This window comes from Callospermophilus lateralis, chromosome 4, assembly GCF_048772815.1.
Source record: "Callospermophilus lateralis isolate mCalLat2 chromosome 4, mCalLat2.hap1, whole genome shotgun sequence".
In the NCBI taxonomy this organism is placed as follows: Eukaryota; Metazoa; Chordata; class Mammalia; order Rodentia; family Sciuridae; genus Callospermophilus; species Callospermophilus lateralis.
In genome coordinates, this window is record NC_135308.1 from 72,708,232 (window position 1) to 72,732,464 (window position 24,233).

General features: G+C 38.8%; 1 protein-coding gene across 1 annotated transcript in view; it reads right to left on the bottom strand.

Annotated features, from left to right (window-relative positions):
* The window catches only part of LOC143398301 (uncharacterized), a 257,757-nt gene that overhangs the window by 214,056 nt on the left and 19,468 nt on the right, over positions 1 to 24,233 (bottom strand). The window contains 6 exon segments of the mRNA XM_076855295.1: positions 1,252 to 1,569; positions 1,660 to 1,968; positions 11,569 to 11,883; positions 16,709 to 17,023; positions 18,077 to 18,391; positions 18,469 to 18,561. Of these exon segments, the coding sequence (XP_076711410.1) occupies positions 1,252 to 1,569; positions 1,660 to 1,968; positions 11,569 to 11,883; positions 16,709 to 17,023; positions 18,077 to 18,391; positions 18,469 to 18,561 (1,665 nt within the window).

The window sequence follows — 24,233 nt, forward strand, 5'->3', positions numbered from 1 at the left end:
AGTTAGTCAGACATGCTATAAAGTTATAATTAAGGAGGTGTGCATGGCTACAAGCATAGAAAAATGACAGAATGGAACAGAACAGAACATAGAACATGAGTCAGAAATATCTGCACACTGTATTTCAAAGGAGACACAGCAGGGGGGAAAGGCTTTTCAGTAATGATTCTGAGTCAAATGGATATCCAAACAATAATGTGAAAGTATTTTTACACCACACTCCCTAAGTACAATACCAACCCCAGAAAGGTTGTGCAATTATATGTAAAAGAAAAGTAACTAAATTTCTATATGATATTCTTGGAGAATATTTTTTATGATCTTATGGTAGTAAAGTTCTATTTAAAAGGCCATTAGAACACTAAGGGTACAGGAAATATTGATATGCTATGCTTCATTAAGAACAAGAATCTGACTTCACAAAGAACACCATAATAGGAGAAGACCTGGATTAAAAATCATACGCAAATATATCCATATTTGCACCAAAAGTTATTGACATGGTAATTTGTAGGATCATTATTTGGGTATTCAAAAAGTGTGAACTGCTCAAATCTCCATATAATTTGAATGGATCAATACATGATCCTGTGTTATTTGGCCGAAAACCCTACAGCAACAAAAATAATTGAGATTAGGCTAAAAATAAAAAGATAGGTATATTCTAAATATTATGTTGAGTCAAAGTAGACATAAAGAGAGAACATGCTATGAAGCTCAAATCCTTACATAAAGCTCAAATCCTGACAAAAATTTCTTTCACAGCAGAATTTAGAGTGGTCTTCTTTGGAAGGGATGGGGACACAGTGACTGAGGTATCTGCAGGTGACTTCTGGGAGCAGCTGATGATCTCTGATTGTCCAGAGTGAGAAAATGGACAGAGCTATTACTTATTATTATACAGTGTTCTCTATGAATTGCAAATAATAATAATAACAATAATAATAATGCTGCATACTTAAAACTATTCCTCATAATACCCCTTGACAGAGCCTGAAAGATGAATGATTATTGAGAAGAACCATATTTCACCACAGAATGCCTAACTTTTGAAGTCAGTTCTCCACACTGTCTGCTCTTAGAGACATGTCACTCAAGTACCAATCAGTCCTGACCATTTTTCAGGAGCTGAACATCTGTATATCCTGATAGAAGACATGGTTTTAGTACATCTCACAGTTTTCTTATTCTCACAGTGTGTGTAGGGAGGTTAAGTTCGTGCTGAGAGTCTCACCCGAGCAGACAACTTACCTGAGCAGACCACAGAGGCTGTGTTTCCATGGGCACAGGCAGGAACACCCAGGGCAGTCACAGGGCAATTCCACAAGAAGGACTCAGACCCTGAGCAGTGGAATCGGTCTCTCTAGATCTCATCTCCTCCTTCCACAAAGTACTCTCCCTTTGAGGTGGAGATGGCGACTCCACAGCCCACCTGACGGCAAACTACATTGGCATTGGCCATATTCCAGTGGGAGGCACAGAGTGTTCTCCAGCCTCCAGAGGTCTTCATCTCCACTTGACCCTCACACTGAGAGCTGCCATTTTTCATGAGCTGAACATCTGTATATCCTGGTAGAAGACAGAGTTTTAACAACATCCTACATTTTTCTTACCCTCTCAGAGTACGTAGGGAGGTTAAGGTCCTGATTTGAGTCTCACCTGAGCAGACAATTTGCACAGCCCCTCTGTGGTGGCAGCTTCCTCCAGGACAGGGCACTCTGGGGCAGAACCAGAGCCCAGGTTCTTGTCCCTTACACTGGAACTCTTCAGCCCAGACCTGTTCACCAGCCTTTCTGAAGGGCAGGTTCCCCAGGACAGATGCAGTCTTGCAACACCCCAGATCTGCACAGATGACCTGGGCTGTGGGTAATGTGAAATTCCTATCAGATACTGGAATCCACTCTCCTCTAGAATTCACTTCCACTCGCCCAGAGCTAAGTCTATGTCCTCCAATCAGATGCACAAATCCTATGGGAGAAAAAACAACAAGAAGTGTCAGGGAATAGAATTGGAAGCTACAAGTCACAGGTAATACTGTGAAATCTTTCATTTTCCATTCTTGGTTTCTGGGAATGGATTTAACAGATGGTACCAAAATATGAATTCTATAAACAAGTGTCTGAATTCACTAATATTTTGGAGGTTATGTTTTAAAGAGTACGAGACCTGTAGGTTCACATAAAAATTAGTCATCAATTCAGTTATCCAGGGACAGAAACAATAAAGATAAGCCTCCAGACAAAAAAAAACCTGACTGGTTTAAGGCTCTGCCTGCAGATGCACCAGGTCTTCTTCTCTGTGAACTCTGGTTTCCACACAGTTCTACCTTCACATTAAAGGTCAACATCAGTACCACCAGAGAGGGCCACCAGTTTTGCATGACTGATTGTAGTTTCAGCTCAAATAGAAACATAGTCTTGCCTTCAGTGACATTATTTCCTTTTTATTTCCTTTTTTTTCATTCTATATGGCCCATTTCTAGTATCCAAGACTTAGAATGTCTGAGTTGAGATAGAATAACATTACATCCCAATTCTCTCTAAGATAATCCACTGTGGTATCTTAGTTCAGTGCCCTGTAGATAAAATATTAAGAGGGAATCTTTGTCTTAGGCACTGAATTCTATTGCAATGTCAAACCGTTCGCAGAGACATTTGTATAATTTCCATTAATTAAAATTGGAAGCATTTCAGATAAAGAAATATATCACCCCAATGCAGGTTTCACCTTTACTCTTCTATTCTTCACTGATGATTGAGACCTAATCCAGCCATAGCCTGAGAGTGCAAAGAGTAAAATTTACCAAGTACATACACTGAGATGATCAATGGAGCATCTGTCATTGTACAGAACAGAGATCCTGAGATCTTCAGCTTAGGCGGTATTGTTACAAACTCAGAAATATGCTTATTTACCTTTAAAAACACATTGAGGATTTATTACGTTCTGAGCATTGTATTATAAAGTAACATATGTCAAAAATCCTTGAAACAATTTTTTGGAAAAGACATGATTTAGAAATTAGAGCCAGCTACCATCAATACAGATAGTATTTTTGGAAGATGATTTACTCTGTTACACTTAATGAAATATAAACATAACAGTCAAAGTGTGGTTTAGATGCTAGTATACATTGTTCTATAAACCCCAAAACCTTTATATTTAAAGTGGGTATTATCATGGTCCACAGTTCTTCAGATAAATAGACAATTCTTATATCATAATTGTATAGAAATCCTCTTTAGTTCTATTTGCAAAATTATATATCAGTTTTGGTAATATGTCAATGTTATAAAGAGATGTGGAGAAAAAAATTCCCCTTCCTCATATTCATTACCAGATGGTTGAGATAAATAGTACCACAATTTTATTGTTCACTCTTCCTTTCACCTGTCTTGCTTATAAAGAATATATTCTCAAGTAAAACTAATTTGCCATATTGAACTTATCACTCAGTCTGCACAACCTACAATCTTGAAATCTCAGTGGTTTGAATGTTGAGGTTGTTTCATCTGTGCTTATAGTGTATGGACACATAATTGCCAACTATTCTGGAATCTTAGGGAATGGAATATTTCAAGGCCTAAAGATTATTTAAGAGGCCGAAATTGGTAGAATTTATCAACAATGTCTGTTTTATACAGACTCTTGAGATAATTGCTGTGCATTTTTCCCTCAAAGCCATAAACACCACTTACAGTGGAAACTTCTAATTTGACTTTGAGGCATAATATGAAGCACACATAATGTGTGAGGATTTTTTGAAAAATAAAACATTAAGTATAATATCCAATGCTGAATCTCTTACTGAAAATTCTCATTACAAACAATTCAGCTTCAGCTCTCTGTCTCACCTGGGAGGCTGTCATCTTCAGGTTATGTTTTCCTTCTGTGAAAGTTATGCAACTTAAGCTCCCAACAATGAATGTAAACTGAATTTTTAAAAAATGGTGTACACATACATAGGATGAATTGTAATAAAATGATCTGTTCAGTCAACTGTGGATAAATTTCATAAATATAAAATTAAATAAATGAAAAATAAAACAAAACCACAATAGGCGAACCAATTCAAATAGATTTAATGCACAAGCCTGGTAGAGGTCACCTGAACTTCTAAAGAAAAGTGTGATGAATAGGGACCTAAGGCTTCCAAGATCCCCAATCCCCATATTCCTTCCCAATCCCTGCTTCTTTGTCTTAGCTCTTCAGAACCAACTTACACACAGAACTGAGAATGTGGGTCCTGGTGCACTGCTGGATCCACAAGAGGATAAATTCAGGGAAAAGGCTTCAACTGACTGTACCTGTGTTATTGGCCCACCACTATAACCAGAGCCAGTGGAATGGTATGAATGAGCACATCAAATGCACCTAATTATGATCATGAGGACTGGCTTCCCAAAGAAAGAGATGCTCAGCAGAATATTAGGATGAGCAAATATGTGGGATCTATGTAAATGCAACTACAGTAATTTTATGATGGTGTTTATTAACTGTATTATCCTTTTAATGGTTAATTCTGTTTCCTTTAGAAAATGCACTTATTTGCTGAAACACAGGTCAATATCCAAGTTGTTAACTCTGTTTTCCTTAGGACTTGAAATTTCATGAGAAAAATTAAGTGTGTCCATAATTCAAGGACATTTATGACAGAAGGCTGGTGTGAAGGGAACAATTATGTATGAAATATGTTAAAATTATTAAAAAATATATTTTTATTAAATAGTAAGCTTAGAGTGGATTGGAATTTAATACAAACAGATTCAAACACACACACATACATGTGTTTATGTATGTGAAATTTAGTACTCATAAAATCATTCACATACCTACATTTAATTTTAAATAATAATATTTTAAAATTATTAGACTATATTTGCTTATAGTGTTAGATATTTTATAAATAGATATTAAATAAAAGAAAATCAGTCTCTGTTTGGTATTTTCCTGTATAGTCAAATATGTAGATGTCAAAAAGAGTCAAAACACCAGGTTGGGTTGTGGCTTAGCAGTAGAGTGCTCCCCTTGCATGTGCAAGACCCTGGGTTGGATCTTCAGCACCACATAAAAATAAATAAGTGAAATAAAAATATCGTGTCCAACTACAACTAAAAAAACAAGTATTAAAAAAAGGAGTCATGGGCTGGGGATGTGGCTCAAGCGGTAGCGAGCTCGCCTGGCATGCTTGCTGCCCAGGTTCGATCCTCAGCACCACATACAAACAAAGATGTTGCGTCTGCCGAGAACTAAAAAATAAATATTAAAAAATTCTCTCTCTCTCTCTCTCTCTCTCAAAAAAGAGAGAGAGAGAGAGAGAGCCATAACTCATGGAGAACAAATGATACCCGCTCTTTAGAAAATATCAGAGGGACTATAAAGAAGACCCATTCTAGGGCTTTCCTTTTAATATAACATTTTCAGTGTGTCCTCTAACATGACTTTTCCATATTGACTAAAGTCTTTCAATTATCTGATATAACACAAATCCTTTCATTGGTCTAGAATTGGGTAAGGAATCAATGTCACTACTGATGATAATTTTGCTTAAAACACGATTTTACTACCTCGAAGTTGTGGAGGACAAAAGTGGGGACTGAGAATTTTAGTGAGGTTGGAGCCTTCTTTCAAGACTGTAAGAGGGGATCCTTCCTCACCCTCCCTCACTTTTGCTGGTCAATGACAGTCCTTGGTGTGCCTTGGCTCACAGATGCATCACTTTAGTTGCTCCCTCTGTGTTTACCTGTCCCTCTTCTCTGTGTCTGTCACTATGTTCCCTCTTCTGAGGACATGAGTCAGGTTGGATTAGGAATATGGATGACAGACTTTAGAATATGACTGAAGAATTCAATGCAAAACAGCAGGATGAAAATTCCTCACATCCTTTCTGCTATAGTAACTGGCTCTTCTTCTAAATCTGTGATGTTTCAGTGAAGACTTTTGAATCTCCTCCTGTGATGCATCACACTTAGAGAACAGAGCCACATCCCAGTCTAATCATCTGTTCCAGGAATAGTAACACTGGTAAGAAGAGGCACGTTTGCCTTAGTCCCTAGAGACAAAGCAGTGATTGGTGACAATGACGTGAAAAAAAAAAAAAAAAAGAGGAAGCAGTTCTTTATATATCCCCATGGTTGCATGTTGTTTCAGTCATGACCACCAATTGAAATTGCATGAGGCATGGTAAGGACATTTCAATATCTGCATGAGACTGGTATTTTCATGACATATGATGTCTTAATGTTGAAATAATTCCATAGATATTGTCATGTGAGGTACATTGACATTTGGGTTCACCAGAGCCATCTATATGTTTGTTTGAAACAGTATCAACATTTTTTCTGTGTCTTGTGCCTAACATTTCTCCACATGAGGGCCACAGCAGAGTCTGACTGACTTGAGCTCCTCACTCAGCTCATGCCTGACTCATCCGAAGACAGGGGTTGAATTTTCAGGGTGAAGACTGGGCTGACACTAAAGGCTACTCTATAGCTCCTTGTCCTTTTAAAGGAAATTGTTCTTCCCAGTCTCACCTGAAAGATATCAGGACTTATGTGTATATAGGAGGGATACCAGAGAAAGAGCAATTTTACCAAGAACCACTAAATGGAGAATTAACACAATTAAACAAAATCCATGAAAACTCCAAAGGACCAACACAGCAAAAAATAAAATTAACTTCAAAACCTTAATGTTTGACACTACATATTGAACACTAAAGAACAAATTTTGCTTTTTGTGTCATAAATCAGAAAAAATTAGAGACACACTCATGCTTCAGTCCAAAAAAAGGATGCATCAAAGCCCACAGCAACCAACCAAGAAATATGGTCCTGCTCTGTGGCCTGCAGGATTGGCACTAAAAAGAACTGAAGGTGCAGAGTGTGTGTTTGGCACATGGCAGAAAATGGATCTTTTGGTGGCTTCTCTAATAGGGAGAAATAGATGGGCAGCTCACAGTCAAGGTCTGGGTGTTGGTTGATTCCTGTATAAATAAATAAAGTACTGTGGTGTTTATACTAAATTCATCCTCAGTCTCAATTTCCCTTCCTAAAACTCTATCTGAATTCTCTAGTACCCTAAATTCCTCAACACAAAGGACTTTTTCATGGCTACTTAAAGCTCTACAGTGATAAATGCTGTTGACAGTGTTAAAAGTTGCTAAAAATGACATGCTGTTGAAGATGCTCATATGCTACATCCTTATGTCTTGACAAAGAAGACAGAACCTGGTGAGAGTAAGTGACTTGGTAGAGGTTAGAGACATTGTGCCATCCAGATCTTTCCACCATTACCTCATTTCTGCCTCTCAGCAACAGTTTCTCTGGCTTCAACTTCCCAGCATCTCAGCTGCCCCCTACTTCATCCTCCAACCCCTGTCATTGAGGATATATCATGTTCTTTGCTCATCTCTACTCTTATTTCACAGAGGTGGCCTCCACTTTACAAACTGGGTTCATTTGCAAAAACACTTCAGTCAAGTCACAGGAGATCATGTAGGGACCTGGTCTTCAGGAAGCTATTCTTTATGTACCTATATCAACTCCTGGGAGAACCCCAATTCTCCACATCCCATCTTTAAGAAAACAAGGGCTCTTTCATCTTGTGGAAATGGCCTCTCTGACTTCCCATCACTATTAGAACTTTTGGGTTCAAAATTATCCAGGTAAACAAAAGAGACAGGGTGGCCAGGTTGATTTTCAACATCTTTTATCAAAATAACATGTTTGTTTCTATCACGAAAACCAAGATTGCCTGCTCCACCCTGCCTGTAGCTGGGACTCATCTTCATACAACCAGCTCTCTAGGGTTTTGATCATAAGCTTTGTTTCTGTATCCATCTGTTTTCCACAATCTTACTATACTATTAGGGCACAGAACTGTGTCATCTGAGTAGATGGTAATGTCTCCATTAGATGTGGAGATATTGGCCAGGTAGAGGTCCACATAGATTCCAAACTAGCCCTGTATTCTTGGGCTTCCCAGTCATGTCTAAAAGCTGCCACATGAATTTCCCTTTGAGGCCCAGGAAGAGGATAAGGAGAATAATCATTGGAGGCCCCACAATTGGCAAAAATATTTGTAACCAGGAAAGATAAAATGGGGCAGAGGGGTCTTCAAATGAGACATAATCTAAACTTTCCCCTGAGGCCTGATAGAGGAAACAGGTATTTGAGGAGAGTATTGAGAGTCTGCCTCCCTGTTTTCTAATTCAAAATACTAATTTTTTTTTCAGAATTTGCTATGTTAAAGAAATATTTTTAGGTGCTGGGTGTGAATATTTCAAAGAAACAATGCAGACAAAAACAAACCATTTCAATCCATTTGAACTTTATAAGAGATCTGTTTGGGAAAAGAAAGAAAAATTGCATCTTCAGAGGTCCACTGATTTACATGAATTATTCTCACTAGAATAAATTAAAAAGTTGGAGTTAGATATATCCTTGTCTGATTATTTGCTTCAAGGACACATTGCTTCCTTGGGCAAGTTTCATGGCTTAAAAAGGTGTCATCCACAGGGCCTTTTCTCCCCCCCCCCCATTCTATCCTCAATACCTCATCGTTGAGTCACTCTTACTATTCATTCTTCTTATTTTATATAGTGAGGGTGTACAGAATTCACACAAATGTACATGGAGTCACCACCCTAAACCAGGGTCTTAAGCCCAGGCAATATAAGCTTCCTCTGTCTTTCTCAGAATGTTCTATTTGATCCCTTCTCATTCTTATCAAATTTACCTCTCAGTGCACCTCCCTTGTATTATTGAATCCATCACATATAAACTGCATAACCTTCCCCCATATCTTGTCACCTGTAGCATTTTCCTCCTTTTTTCATTTAAATTAAATTTATTTCAGCTGATGCTCCAAACATAAATAATATATCTATTAATGGAGTAAATAGATCTCTTGATGCATGTATATATTGTGTTATCTTGTTTGCTCAAACACTGTTCATTTCCTTCTGTGAAAATTTTCAATATGCTCTCTTCTTGCTTTTTGAAATAAGTTTCTTATTGTTATTCACAGCCACCCAACTATGCAAAGCTGCACCAGAAATTCTTATTCCTATCTAAGTAAAACCTATAAGTGATTAATCAGTCTGTAGCCTTACATTTCTAACCCCTAGACTTTCCATCCTATGGTAATCACAATTCTAATTTAAACTTCTAAACTTTTATTATATCAACTCTTTCATATTTGCCATGTAATGAAATTACAAGACCCTTGTCCTTCATGTCCTGAGTTATTTCACTTAACCTAATGATTTTCAGGTCAAGTTTTCATTCCTTTTTTTTTCCTTTTTTTCTTTTTTGGCTGAAGAGTATTCCATTATGCAAATATACTTCATTGTATCCACTTGTTAGTTGATGGACTCTTAGATTATTTCCACTTCTTAGCTACTGTCAGTAGTGCTGCAATAAACATGGGAGTACAGATGTCTTTTCAATATCTTGATTTCATTTCCTTTGGATGTATGCTCAGAAGTGGATTGCTGTATTGTATGAGAATTTTGGGTGGGCTATCTGATAATATCTTTGTATTTCCTTTGTTTGAAAAGTACAGTTTTGGCGTGTTCTATATTTTTGCTTGGCAGATTTTTATCTTCAATTCTATAAAAATCTCATGGTACTCACTTCCATTCTACATGTTTCCTGTTGGGAAGTTTATCGTCAGATGAATTAGGACACCCTTATATGTTGTTTGCTTATTTTGTTTTGATTCCTTGAGTATCTTTCATCCCTGAGAACATATTTCAATATGTAATGATAAGAGTTCAAAGAGTCCAGGTCAAATCTGGAATTTTCACCCCTAAGCAGAGACTTAAATCTCTCCTTAGTGTGCTGCCTGGTGCTTTGGGTAACAATGAGGAGGGAGGTCCTGTGGCCACAAATGCTGCAATGCTATGTCACACACTGAGGCCACAGCCTGCCAAGGCAACACAGAACCAGGGAGGGACCAAGACCCTCAGTTCTGTGACCAAGGTCTTCAGCTGCCTACTGGTGAAGTGGACTCATGGCCCAAGAATCCTGCAACCAGCCACAGGCTCTTCTTGAGTGTGCCCCACCAGCACACAGGTCTTGCTCTCTATATGAGCTCTGTCCCAACTTTGAGGACTGTAATCCTTACTGAGTGCTGAGTATCACTATGGTGGGCCCAGCATTTTGTTCTCAAACAAAATCCTGTTTCTGCTGTTGTGTCATGATCCTTAGCAAATGAAGTGTTGATTCTCCTTCTGTCAAGATAGTTTGGAGGAGTGGTGGTGGACACAGTCTTTTTGCTGCCCAACTAAACACAGTTCCAGAGTCTCTGTCTGTGATTACTGGCATGGGACAAGGATTGTTGGGCTCTACTGGGCACCAGCTTAGTTCTGAGTTTCAAGTCTCAGGCCTGGACATAGTTACCTTTCCATTTCCCAACAAGGGTGCATCTTCCTTCACGCTGGGCTGCTTGGATTAAGGGAAAGGGCAACTCTTATTTTCCTCTCTCCTTTACAGTGTCTTTTCTTTTTATTATCAAAAAGCAGGCATTTGGGCTGGCGCTTGGGCTGGGATTGTGGTTCAGTGGTGGAGCATCTGCCTCACACATATGAGGCACTGGGTTCCATCCTCAGCACCACATAAAAGTAAATAAATAAAATAAAGGTATCTTGTCCATCTATAACTAAAAATTATTTTTTTAAAAGCAGGCATTTACCTGGGTCCTTTTCTTTTCATACACATGGTTTATTTTCTCATATCAAACCATTTTTGGTGTGAAAACTGTTTATGTGGTGTATTTGTGGTAGATCACTGAATAAACACCTTAATCTGAGTTTTAAACTACATAGTCTCTTACCATAATAAATATGCATGAATATTTTATTGGTTTCTACATTGATCTGGAAGCACAGTGTTCAATTCACATCCCAAGATGAGTTTATGCAAAAGTTGTTTGAAAAAGAAATGTAGAGAGAATCCACTGTAGTAAAGAAAAGAGAAATTGTGACTCAGAGCAAAATTCTCACAGTTCTCTGGCACTTCCTGCCAATGAGAAGATAATTCTGATGTCTAAGTCTGGAAAGGAGAATTGCAACTTTCCTGTAATCCATAAATTCCCCAGTGATGTGTTTAATCCCATCCCTGTGCCCAAATAAATACTAACCCAGTGCAAAAATACCTCTGACTATACATATACTCCACTCAATTCAACTGAAGAAAGTAGGGCTTCATTCTTCTCTGTCCTTTGAGAAGTGCTGCAAACAGAGTGTGTGTGTGCTAATTTTGTATGTAATCCTAAAAATAGTAAATTAGAGAAACAAAATTATGAAGATTGATTTTTAAATTGAAATACTCTAAAATAATCTTGTCAAGTAAGAGTGAAAAGAAGGGAAAAGACAATATTTGGGATTTTAAAAAAGACTGTAATAAATGAAGATCATCATCCACTGCCATCCCTGAATCTACTGATTCAGGGAAGGGCATCCTACTTCTCTCTGGACAATTCATCCTTTATTTCCCCGGGGATCAGACACTACTTCCTGGAACTTTCCATTCTCTTAGGTAGTGGAGAATGCACTGACCATACCTGAGCAGATGACTCCTGCATCTTTAGAGTGCCTGCAGTTGTTCTCTCCCTGGCCCAGGACAGGACACTTCCACAAGTAGGCCTCCTCTCCTGTGCATGCCAGGTCCGTCAGCCAGATGGGCCCAGATCCCAGTCCAAATTCTGCATAGAGCAAAGCATTGAAGGCCACTCCACAGCCCATTTGTCTGCACATAACATCTGTATCTTTCAGGTCCCAGTTGTTATGACAGACAGTTCCCCAGGAATGCTGGTGAAGGACATCCACTCTGCCTGCACAGCGACTGCCACCATCCACCAGGTGGAGCTGTGGGGTCTCTGAGGAGAAAGACTCATGTCAATGGTTGTATTGACAAAGAGAATGAGAATGTTTCTACTGTCATGTGGTACTCCCTCCTTCAACAAATCAGTTGGAGAATCTGTTTTCAGAATGCAGTGCTGTGGTGTAAGACATGGAGTTATTCATTATACTAGAGCAGCGGGTAAGTCTTAGTTCTACCATCATATGTAGGAGAATTAATTGTGAAAAAATAAGAAATGGAATTAACTACAGTGTAATCAAGTGAGTAGTCTCAGTAGAAGTTATTATGTAACTGATCAGAATAAAATTTGTTATTGGCAGAATTCTGTATATGATGTGACAAAAAAAAAATTGAGAAATGCCAGGTTTTCTAATTTGCGAAGCCGAATGTGTGTTTTCTGAATGATTTCTAAGAGTTACTGCAATGGGCCAGTATCTGAATTGGCTTCTTGAGGCTATACGCTTCAGGACCCATGACCTGAGATTGTAAGGGTCAGAGCATAGAAGATGGAGTAAGAAATGGGATGAGATCATCTGAAGTCTCAGGTGACAATCATGAATCCAGTAAAAAAAAAAAAGACAATAAAAAATGTAATTAAGATTGAAAAATAAATGGATCATAAGACAAACCATACTTAATGCAATATATTTCAGCAATGGTTCTAGCCTTTATAGTTAAAATATGGGTATGCAATTTTAAATTTGCATCACTTTAGGTAGATTGGGCAACCTCCCTAAATAGATGATGTAAGATATTGACATTGCCCAAACGACACTAGGAATGATGGAATGCTACTTATTCCTCCAAATATATCTAATCTGTGCTTGGACTTCCTGCCAGGAGTTCTTGATGAGGAATGAAATAGCAGAACAGAATTACAGTATTTATGACTCTGTGAGTGAAAAGAGTAGGGAACACAGGAAAAACTGTATTCTGAGAAGAGAAAGAAGAAAAACACTGGGAACCAATAAAGAAATGATGAGAAATGTTAATGATATGGAGAATCATTAAGGTGTTAAGGTCTGTAAACAAGTCAGATTGGCTCCCATTCCTGCTGTATCAAGGTACACAAGTTATTCGTCACCCCCCGGTTATTTTGCTGCAGTCAGACTGCGGCATTAAGGCAGCCCAGAGAAAAGTATAAAGAAATTTACAACTTCAACTTCAGCTGTAACCATGTAATGGATAACCATGGGAGAAACACATGGTTCTTACAAGGTTTAGAACAAGTTTGGGGAGATGTTCTGAGAGGGACTCCTCCTGCACAACAAGACAGTTTTAGAGAAGGAGTCCATCACATTTCTCTGCAAGCTCTCAGAGTGCTATAACCTGGGGTTATCTTGACAAGGGTCCTAGTGTAGGGGGTAAACTGTGCTAGGATTATAAAACATGGATTATTCATAATTCCAGGTCCCTGGGCCACCCTCCACATTGATTCTGTGAAGGAAGTGAGCACCTACAGTCTTAGATAGGAAGACTGACTTCCACAAACACAGTGACAGAGTGGCACAGAAGGGCCTAGAGGCCTCACTGACATGTGGTCCTTCTCTATGTGAGGAGGAGTGATTTCAGTCTCATGTGGTTGCACATGGAAGCCATGTCTGAGAGCTCAGAGACTACATCTGGTGATTCATCCTATTCTCATGGCCTATCTTCAGAGTGGAGCTCAGTGGTTGGAGAGCTTACAGCACTTTTCACAGGCATTCCAGGGATTCACCATGGCTAGGTCACTCAGCATACCCCCATGGGCATGAGTCTTTGGAATAGTGTGTGCCCAACAGTTGGGTCCAGAAACTACTGAAGGAAAGGCTTGTACACCCAGGTTCACAAACAGAATTTATTCAGCATAAATATGTCTTGCCCCATCAATATTCCCTTAGCCTCCATGGCAGGAAATGAGAAGCTCAGTGCAGCCAGCATATCACACCATATCCTAGTTCATCTTGATGGTAACTCTAAGAAACTATGATTAATTTCACTTTTTAGGCTACCAACTGGATATTCCTGGTGGATTCAATTGTTAAATAACAAAAAAGAGTTGTCTTCATGAAAGCATTTTGTCTGGGAGGAATTTTTTATGCATTTAATATATATACACACACACACACACACACACACACACACATAAACATTGTTATATTTTCCTTACTACTCTGTATTTAATGCATTTGTAAATTCTTTTTTTTTAAGAGAGAGTGAGAGAGGAGAGAGAGAGAGAGAGAGAGAGAGAGAGAGAGAGAGAGAGAGAGAGAAACCCAATTTCATTCTCTAGTTATCGGCAGATAAAACATCCCTGTTTTGCATGTGGCGCTGAGGATCGAACCCGGGCCGCACGCATGCCAGGCGAGCGCGCTACTGCTCAAGCCACATACCCAGCCCTTGTAAATTCTTTAAATGAATTTTTCTCTTTTCTTCTTTCTCATCTTTTCTTTACATAATTAATAATGAATTAATTTTCTTTTATTAATTTACTTTCTCATTCATTCTGTTTATTCTTTGTCTAATCTATTTTTACTATTTGTTAGTTTTTATTGAATTTAATTGATTATTACTGTATTTATACAACTGATTTATGTTTATGTGGTAGATACTGCTGTTATTCACTTTCTTCTTTCTGAGTTATGATGTTTATCAAGCCAAGAAACTTGAACAGGTTGGATGTACTTTGCCACTGAGTTACACAACCAGACACTAGAATAAGGATGTACCTTATTGTAGCCACTACCTAGCCCTGTGCAAGCCTTGGTGGATGTTTTGGTTGGAACGAGAGGTGTCCCCTGAAAGCTCCTGTTGAGAAAATGCAAAATGCAAAATTCAAGAAGTTTTAGAAGATAAATGATTGAGTTATGAGTCTTAACCCAATCAGTGAATTCATCCCCTGATGAGATTAAGTGAGTGGTAAGTATTTATGTCTTTGACTGACAGAGGAAACCAGGGAGTTGGGTGTCCTTGAAGGTGGAGGATTATAATGGAACATCATATTGACTAATCAGGGTAAGAAAAGCATGTGCACTCCTGAGGAGAGTGGAAAACTGAAAATCTGAAAAGGGAAAATACCAGGAAGCTGCATGAGGATAAAATATCTGGGAAAGGAGCATCAAGAGTATGTGCCACAAGGAGAAGTAGCAATAGTCAGAGAAGGAACAATGCAATCAAGTTCTCAAGCTGGACAGTCAGTGATGGTCAATAGTGTGGCCATAAAGCAGACGGGGTATGAGGGATGCTTCAAAGGGAGAAAGTCAGGGATGGAGAGGCCAGGATGTTATCTCAGTTGTATTCAATTATGCTGGCAGCAGAACAGGAAAAAGAGGAGCCTGGGGAGACTGGTATTGCAGCCTTCCTGGATGAGGGGGAGGAATCAGTTGGGAGAATGACATCAACAGAAGTGGTGGCACCAGCCACCTCAGGGAGCAAATTTCAAATATTTGGACATGGAAAAAAAAAAGAAAAGAAATTGTTGAAAATGACAAAGTTAAGCAGGAATACACTTCCTCTAAAATTTGTCTCAGAAATATCCCATTGAAAGGGAAGCACAGAGCCTCCCAATGATAAGGACATCAGTGTTCTCAGAGATCAGCCAAGATTTTATCAGAACATGAAACTGAATGGGACACAATAGGTCTTAAAAATTAGGAGATTATAGGCTCTAATTTCCAACGGGCCCCATGGAATGTTTTCTGGGACAGTATTCAAGTGGGCATATTTGTTTGCAGTAGGATACAGATAAAGACTTAGAGGCGGTAGTATCAACCAAGACGACATGGCCTGAGAGGAGGTCAATTCAAGAGAAAAATAAGGGGAGACCAGGCCCTTCACCTCACAGAAATTCCCCATGATATGCAGATGAAAAGATAAATAAACAGATTTTCAACAGGATTGTTATCAAACCCATGCCTTGGAGAGGACTCTAGCTTTTATTATGCATCCAGGTAATCATGCATCTCTCTCCCCACACTCCTCCTGCTTTGCTCATGATGGGATTTTATCAGTACATCAAGGTCACCATGCTCTTCTTACCTCAATATTTACACTTACCCAATATTCTTCTTTCATTCTACATTGGACTTCTAGTCCTTTAGGTTTCAACTTAAATATGATTTCTCTCTTTCTCAATGTACATATTTCCACAGCACCTACAATACCTTCATGACACTCAGATTTATGCAGGGTGTGTTTCATTAGGCTGGAGTGCAAACTGCGTGATAGAAGGAGTGGTATTTCCTCCTTGCATCTGTCCTACTCCCTGGAAATAAGTTTCTACCTATAAATCACTCAATTATATATTTACCATCAAGAAACTAATCTGAGAGGTTTTCTGGTGGTAGATTCCAGAGAAAACATCCCCAAGTTGTCACTCACTCAACTGAAATTATGAGAAAAATTAAATGCTTACTCCTAAACTCAATTTCCTAATCTGAAATAAATGATGACCATGGTACCTACCAAGAGTTGATTGTGTCTGTGAGAACAAAGTGAGAGCACGTAGCAAGCAACGTGTATAACTGAGGTCCAGTCCTTCAACCTCTCACTAAGGAAATACAGATTAACTAATATAACTTAAGACTGCATTAGCAAATTGCTAAGAATTTACATCAAAGTATAACTTCATGCTCCCATATTCTCAATTCAATCTCTGTTTCTTTGCACATAAATTGGTATTATCAATGGTTTCCTTATATCTGCCTTTGAAATGGGACTGCAACAGTTGGATCAAGTAATCTCCATCCAGTATTCATTTTGTAGACTTATTTCAACTCATCCATTATGTATGAATATGTGAACCTTTCCTAATAACAACCTACAGGCATAGGACAAACACATAGAAATAGACAATAGGTCACCTGTACATGTGATATGAGCTTCCTCCTTTGGAGAGCAAGATTGGTGCTTCCAGGGGTCAGAAGTACACTGCCAGAGAGAGGTATCAGTTTCACGACAGTGGATTCCATCTACCCAGTGGGATCTAGAACCTTCCCTGGAAGGAACCAAGAAATCTAGAGTCCCAGTGTCCCCATAGCCAAGCTGTCTGCAGATCATGGACAAAGTCACGGGTTCCATGGGGCTGTGGCAGACACTGCCCCAGGTGTTGTTGTAGAAAACCTCCAGCCACCCAGCACACTCCTGGTCCTCACTCACCAACCTGAGGGCCAGGAACTCTGAAATGGAAGGGGAAACATTAGGGCTCAGTGAACATTAAAGTCTAATTGATGTTTTTTTCTTCATTCCTAAGCAGTGAATATTCATTGATAACTCTGCTAAAGAAGTGCCCACCAGATGGAAGACTGGAAGTTATGTCCTTATAACCTTTTTTCTAACTTTTACATCTCTTTCTGTTTCTACAACAATGTAATCTTAGCAAATCAATAGGCAGGAACACTGACTTGGGGGCTCTGCTGGAAGTGAACTCTTTGTCTTCTATCTGAGGAATTACTTGACAGATCCTAGAAACAGAGCATGGACAGAAGGGTGATAGAATAGTGGAGCTCCAAGTACTTATCCTGGGAGCCTATGAATATTTTACCTTATTATAAAAGGGCTTTGCAGACATGATTAATAATAGATCCTTTCATGGATTTTCCTGGATCATCCTGGATTAATAAGGGAGTTCAACATAATCATATCCTTAGACCTGTGTCCTCAAAAGAAGATAATTCCTTCTGGACCTCATCAGAGCAAGATGTTGCTTAGTGTGTTGCAATACTGTTGGTTTGAAGAAGGAAGGGGTCATGAGACAAGGAATTAAGGCAACTTCCAGAAAATGAAAATGGCAAGAAAAGGGTCTTCTGAGAGCTTCAGCTGTTGCAGCCTGATGACACCTTGTTTATAGCTAAGACAGACCCAGATTAGTCTTTTAATCTACATACTGTAAGATGACACATATGTGTTGTTTTGAGTCATTCAGTCTATACTACCTTTTTATAGCAGAAATAAAAAACTAATTTAGTGGATCAGGATGTCACACCAACAGGTAATAGATGACTACATTAAACGGGCACTGAAGAGAATGACTGTGTCAGGAGAAAGGACTGAGAAGGGAGGGACAGAAGCTCAGCTGCTGCAGCAGGAAATGGAAGTACCTCTCTTCTCAGCTGGAAGGACAGGGACTGTACTTTTCTTCTGCCCTGTCCGGACCACTGCTTTGGGGCTCAAACACCATCTGCAGACCCTCTCCTGCTATCTCCCACCAGTGCACAGTGTGCAGCACAAACCTGAGCAGATGACCCCTGCATCCTCCTTGTGCCTGCAGTTGTGCTGCCCCCAGCCCTGGGAAGGGCACTGCCACACATGGGCCTCCTCTCCTGTGCAGTTCAGCTCATCCAGCCAGATGGGCCCTGATCCCTCTCCAAAGTGAGCAGAGATGGTGGCCTCCAGGGCCACTCCACAGCCCAGCTGTCTGCACACCACGTGGGCATCACTCAGGTCCCAGCTGTCATCACAGATGGAGCCCCAGGAGCCCTGCTGCAGGATCTCCACTCTCCCTGCGCAGTGACTGCCCCCGTCCACCAGGCGGAGCTGTCTGCTGTCTGAGGAGAGACAGGGTCATGTCAGTGGGCATTTGCTCAGGGAATGGGAAGGCTCTGTTGCTGGGGGCTTTGCTCACCTGAGCAGTTGGCAGAGTGGCCCTCTGAGGCTGCAGAGCCTGTTGGGTCAGACCAGGAGTCATTGCACTGGGGCAGCAGCTGGGTCTGGTTTCCTACAGAAGGAATTAGCAGGAAACTGAATTAAAGTATATAATAATCTACTGATGGCATCTGAGGTGAAAGCTATAACAAAGAAGCATCAATTTTCTTTCTTCAGAGCTGATATTCTAATGGGGATTTCTGCTTTTCATTATGTTAAGTTTTTTGTTTTAAGCCTATCTTTTGGAATTTATCAATGCTGCTGGACAGCATTGCATGGCTCTTGGGGCAGCAATATTTTTGCAGGCAAGTTCAGAGAAAAGAAAAACTAGAATCAGCTATTTTCCCTATTGAAATTTTTCATTCAAAGGTAGTAGGAGAAACTCTGAAAATATCAGCATGTTTGCCTGATTTCCCTGGGAATACACAAGTATAATTTAGTTTGAGCCAAAGAGGTGAAATTCTGTTAAATATCTTGAAAATTGATATCATATGTTAGTGAATTGCAATGTCTAATGACCAATGTGTAACTACCTCAATCATTCTTACTTAAGGAGGCAACTTCTGGGACTCAATCAAACTGACCTCCTTGATCTGACCTGACTTGATTTACCTATCTATACCAACAGACTTTTTAATTCTAATTCTTGTTTCAATAAGTCACACAAAAACAGTATTCCCACTGCTTGAATCCCAGGTTATATAGCCACACAAAATGCAGACATTCTCTACCACCATCTTGGATCTCCTTCTTTCTTTCATTTTATTTATTTATTAATGTTAATTTGATAACTCTGAAAAAGTTTCAAGGATAATATAAAATTGTAGTTAGAGTTACATTCGTATTGATGTACATGATGGTGGAATTCACTGTGATGTTTTCATATGTGCCAATGGGAAAATTATGTCAGATTCATTCCACTGTCCTTTCTTTGTCTATCCCTCTCCTTCTCTCTATCTCCAATTGAAAGTATTTTTATTTGAATTGGTATCTTGGGGGAAAATTTATTAAGCAGAAATAGGAATATTACACCGAATATGAAACTCAGTAATCCTACATTCCCATGTTTATTGTGGCACAATTAAGAATAGCTATGGTATGGAATCACCCCAGCTGCTCACTGAAAGACAAATTCATAAAGTATAAGTTTATATATATATATATATATATATATATATATATATATCCATAAAGAAGAATGAAATCCTCTTTGCATCAAAATGGATGGAACTTTAAGACACTGTGTTTTGTTTACTAAGCCAGATACAGAAAGACAAGAACCCATGTCCTCTATCATATGTGCAATCCAAAAGGAGTCCATTGGGAAAATAGACAGGAGATTGATACAGGATGTAGGTCATATTTATAGTACTAGATATGTCCAATTTGGTATAAAAATTCTTATGCAGGAAGTGAAGAAAGATGTGTGTTTTGTGATTAATTTCTGTAATGTATATAGGTTAAATTTCTACTTTGGAAAAAAGGCAAAACCAATTTTCATTTATGTAGAACAGACTCAAACATTGATTTACAAGTTATCTTATTACTTACTTATTTTGCTTATTGCCATACCTCAAAATGAGAACTTTTCATAAAATTATTGGCATGTATTCTTCGAAAATATCTTTACCATGGAATACAAAGAAATACTAAAAGAGTTTCATAGTAAGAAACATAAATAAACATGAGAACTGAACACAGCACATTATCATACATTTTTTTACAGTGAATTGATGAACTCAGCCTAATTCCATTTTAAGATTGGGAGCCATCTCATCACAAAGTCATGAAAAATTAATTTCTGTTTTACTATATATTACTGAGATTTCTAAACGTGTTTGAATTTCTCCTCATGCCTTGAACTCACCCATGCCTGGCTTTTCCTGAACAGATAACAACGCTCTCTAAAACCTTAGCAGCGCCTCATAAATCCTGGCTCTCCCTGATCAGATAACAACCCTCTCTGAAACCACAGTGGAGCCTCATGAATTCTGATGTTTGGATCTGAATTGATTCTCTAACTTGGAATGTTAAGCCATGTAGATCATTAACTTATTATCTGCCTTTGTATTATGCTAGTCAAACCCTATTAGCTATAAGTTCTCATGATACCCCTTTTGCAACTTTGTGTTCCATAAAATCTTGTTCCTGAAGAGCTGGGGTGCTGATCTCTAGCCCAGCTTAGGGAGAGAAAGCCACTGGCCAGCTTTCTTTGTGGAAACAATATAAATTTGCTTTAATTTGATTTAAAATTGTAGTCCATGGTATTTGCTTTGGGATGTAGTTCAACATGAATGACATATTTAGTAAAATTGGTAAAAATTTGATAATAATACAGATAATACACTATATAATCATATTACATCAAGGTGGATTTATGGAATTTGGCAACAGCACTGTAGTTACACATGAAATTCCTGAAAATATTTTAGGAGTAATGGGACACATTACATTATCCACCTACTCTTAACTACTCATTCAGAAAGATTTGATAAATTTAGGCATAAATGGGTCTAAAGGAGGGAATATAGTAAAATAGTGGCATTTGAAAATCTGGTTTAGGGTTACCTGGCAATTATTCTTTGTTGGCATCCATAAAATCAGGGCATGTGCAAGTAAATGGATGGAGTTGGAGAATAGCATGCTAAGTGAAGTAACCCAATCCCCCAAATCAAAGGCCAAATGTCTTCTCTGATATGTGGATGTTGATACAGAATGGGGGTGGGGGAGAATGGGAGGAGTGGAGGGACTTTGAAAAGGGCAAAATGGGAGGCAGCAGAAGGGAGGCAGTATGGGTGTGGGAAAGATGGTGGAATGCTATGGACATCATTACCCTTAGTACATGTATGAAGATACGAATGGTGTGACTCTACTTTATGTACAACCAAAAAACAAAATTGTGGCCTATATGTGTACTATGAATTGAAATGCATTCCTCTGTCATGTATAACAAATTAGAAAAATATATTTAAGAAAAATTTAAAAAGTGAAAATAAGAAAAAAGAAAAACCACCCCCATACAAATACAAAAATAAAAGTGAAAACAATTTAAACTCATTCTTATAATGTTTCACTAAAAGAAACATTAACAGCATCAAACACAAAAACACCTAGGACTAAACATCATAAAGGCTATGCATGATCATTGAGAGATACAAGAGATATTCCTCATAAGTCAATTTACCCCATATTCATGTGTAGACCAAATCCAATGTCAACCTAAATAACATATAGAGTTGCTTTTAAAATGTATGTAAAATGCATATGGCCAAGTATGACTAATGCATTAGGAAAGAAAAACTACACAATTAGAGGAGGACCTGAAAAGTAATCTTTAAAGGAGACTTACTCAGACATGCTATGAAGTTATACCAACTAAGGGTGTAAGGACTGCTGTACGGATACACAAACAACAGAACTGAATGGAACAGACAATTGAATGAGTAAGAAGATCTGCACCCTGTTTATTTCAAAGGTGATGGTTTGGTTGGGAAAAGCCTTTTCAGTGATGATCTGAGTCAAATTGCTGCCCAAGCAATAATGTGTAATTTTTCTTCATATCATACACACCCTTAAAATATTAACCCCAGAAAGATTGTACAATTTTTGCAAAAGAAAAGGACTAAACATGTATAACATACCCTGGGAGAATATTTTTATGTTCTTATGGTAGAAAGATTCTATTTAGTGTACAAAAAAATGTTGACAATCTGTGCTTCATTAAGAACTAGATTTGGGGCTGTGGATGTGGCTCAAGTGATAGCGCGCTAGCCTGGCATGCGTGAGGCCCGGGTTCTATCCTCAGCACCACGTACAAACAAAGATGTTGTGTCCGCCAAGTACTAAAAAAAATAAATGTTAAAAAAATTCTCTCTCTCTCTCCCTCTCTCTCTCACTCGTTCTTAAAAAAATACTTAGGTTCTTATTTAAAAAAAAAAAGAACTACATTTGACAGAATACCATATTAAGAGAGTGAAAGTAAAAGCAAGGGTAAAAAATCTGATATATATCTACACCAGAAGCTATTACCATGAAAATATGTAGGATCATTATTTGGGAAGATAACAAGCATCAAATCTCAATATCACTAATGTATCCATACATTGTCATGTGGTCATTCAGCAGAAAACTTAACAGCAATAAAAATAAAGCTCTGCTACAAATAGCAAAATGGGTAAATCGTAAGCACAATGTAGAGTCAAAGTAGATACCACAAGAGAAGATACTGCATGATTTTACATAATGGTCAAATCTGACAAAATTTTTGTTTGGCAGCTGAAGTCATAGGGGAAGAGGGCTCAGTGACTGGAGGAATGTGCAGCAGGTGACTTCTGAGAGCTGCTAATGTTCTCTGATGGTGCAAGGTAAGAAACTTCCCAGAGTTTTCATGCATTGTTACACAGTGTTCTGTATGAATTTCAATAAATAATAATGCTTACTTAGAACTATTCCTCTTAAAATCGCTTGACAGGGCCTAAAAGATAAATGATCATTAAGAAGAATCATATTTTATTATGGAACATCAGCTCTCCATGCTGTCTGATCTTAGAGACATGCCACTCAAGTACCAGCCAGCCCTGCCCTCTCTTACCTGAGCAGACCACAGAGGCTGTGTTTCCATGGGCACAGGCAGGAACACCCAGGGCAGTCACAGGACAATTCCACAAGAAGGACTCAGACCCTGAGCAGTGGAATCTGTCTCTCCAGATCTCATCTTCTCCTTCCACAAAGTACTCTCCTTTTGGGGTGGAAGTAGCGACTCCACAGCCCAGCTGACGGCAAACAGCATTGGCATTGGCCATATTCCAGTGGGAGGCACAGAGAGTTCTCTAGAGGTCTTCATCTCCACTTGACCCTCACACTGAGAGCTGCCATTTTTCATGAGCCGAACATCTGTATATCCTGGTAGAAGACTGGGTGTTAGTAACATCCCACATTTTTCTTACCTACCTCAGAGTTATAGGGTGGTTAACATCCTTCTGGGATTCTCACCTGATCAGGTAACTTGCACAGCCCCTCTGTGTGGGCATCTTCCTGCAGGACAGGGCACTCTGGGGCAGAACCAGAGCTCAGGCTCCTGCCCCTCACACTAAAAATCTTCAGCCCATACCAGTTTACCAGGCTCTCTGGAGGGCAGGTTCCCTAGGACAGATGCAGGCTGGCCACACCCTAGCTCTGCACAGATGACCTGGGCTGTGGGTAATGTGAAATTCCCATCAGATACTGGAATTCACTCTCCTCCAGAATTCACTTCCACTCTCCCAGAACAATGTCCAGCTCCTCCTTCCAAACACACAAATCCTAAGAAAGAAATTAACTATCAAAATGAGTATCTCAGCTTGGAATTTGGAGCTACATGTCTCAGGCAATGCTTGAGAGCTTTTTATTCAGCATATGGGGAATGGATTCAACAGTTGGTATCAGAATGGGCATTCCAGGAGCAAATATTTGAAGACAAAGTTAGGAGGAGGAATTTAAATGATGAGTTCTGAAAATATTATTGAAACAAGCCTATTTCTTCTCCTTTTTTTAATAGGATCTTGAATTTGAAGTCAAGTTTAAAAGATGAAGCTTAAGTTTCAACATTTTATCCTCAAAAACTTTTACTTCACTAAAAAACCTCCAACTAGGTTGACATTTGTTAATGAATTTTTAAAAATTTAAAATTTATCAAAAACTGACAATTCATGTCTATTTCTCATTTATAAATATATATAGATGAAGAAAGAGTCCGCTGAATATTGT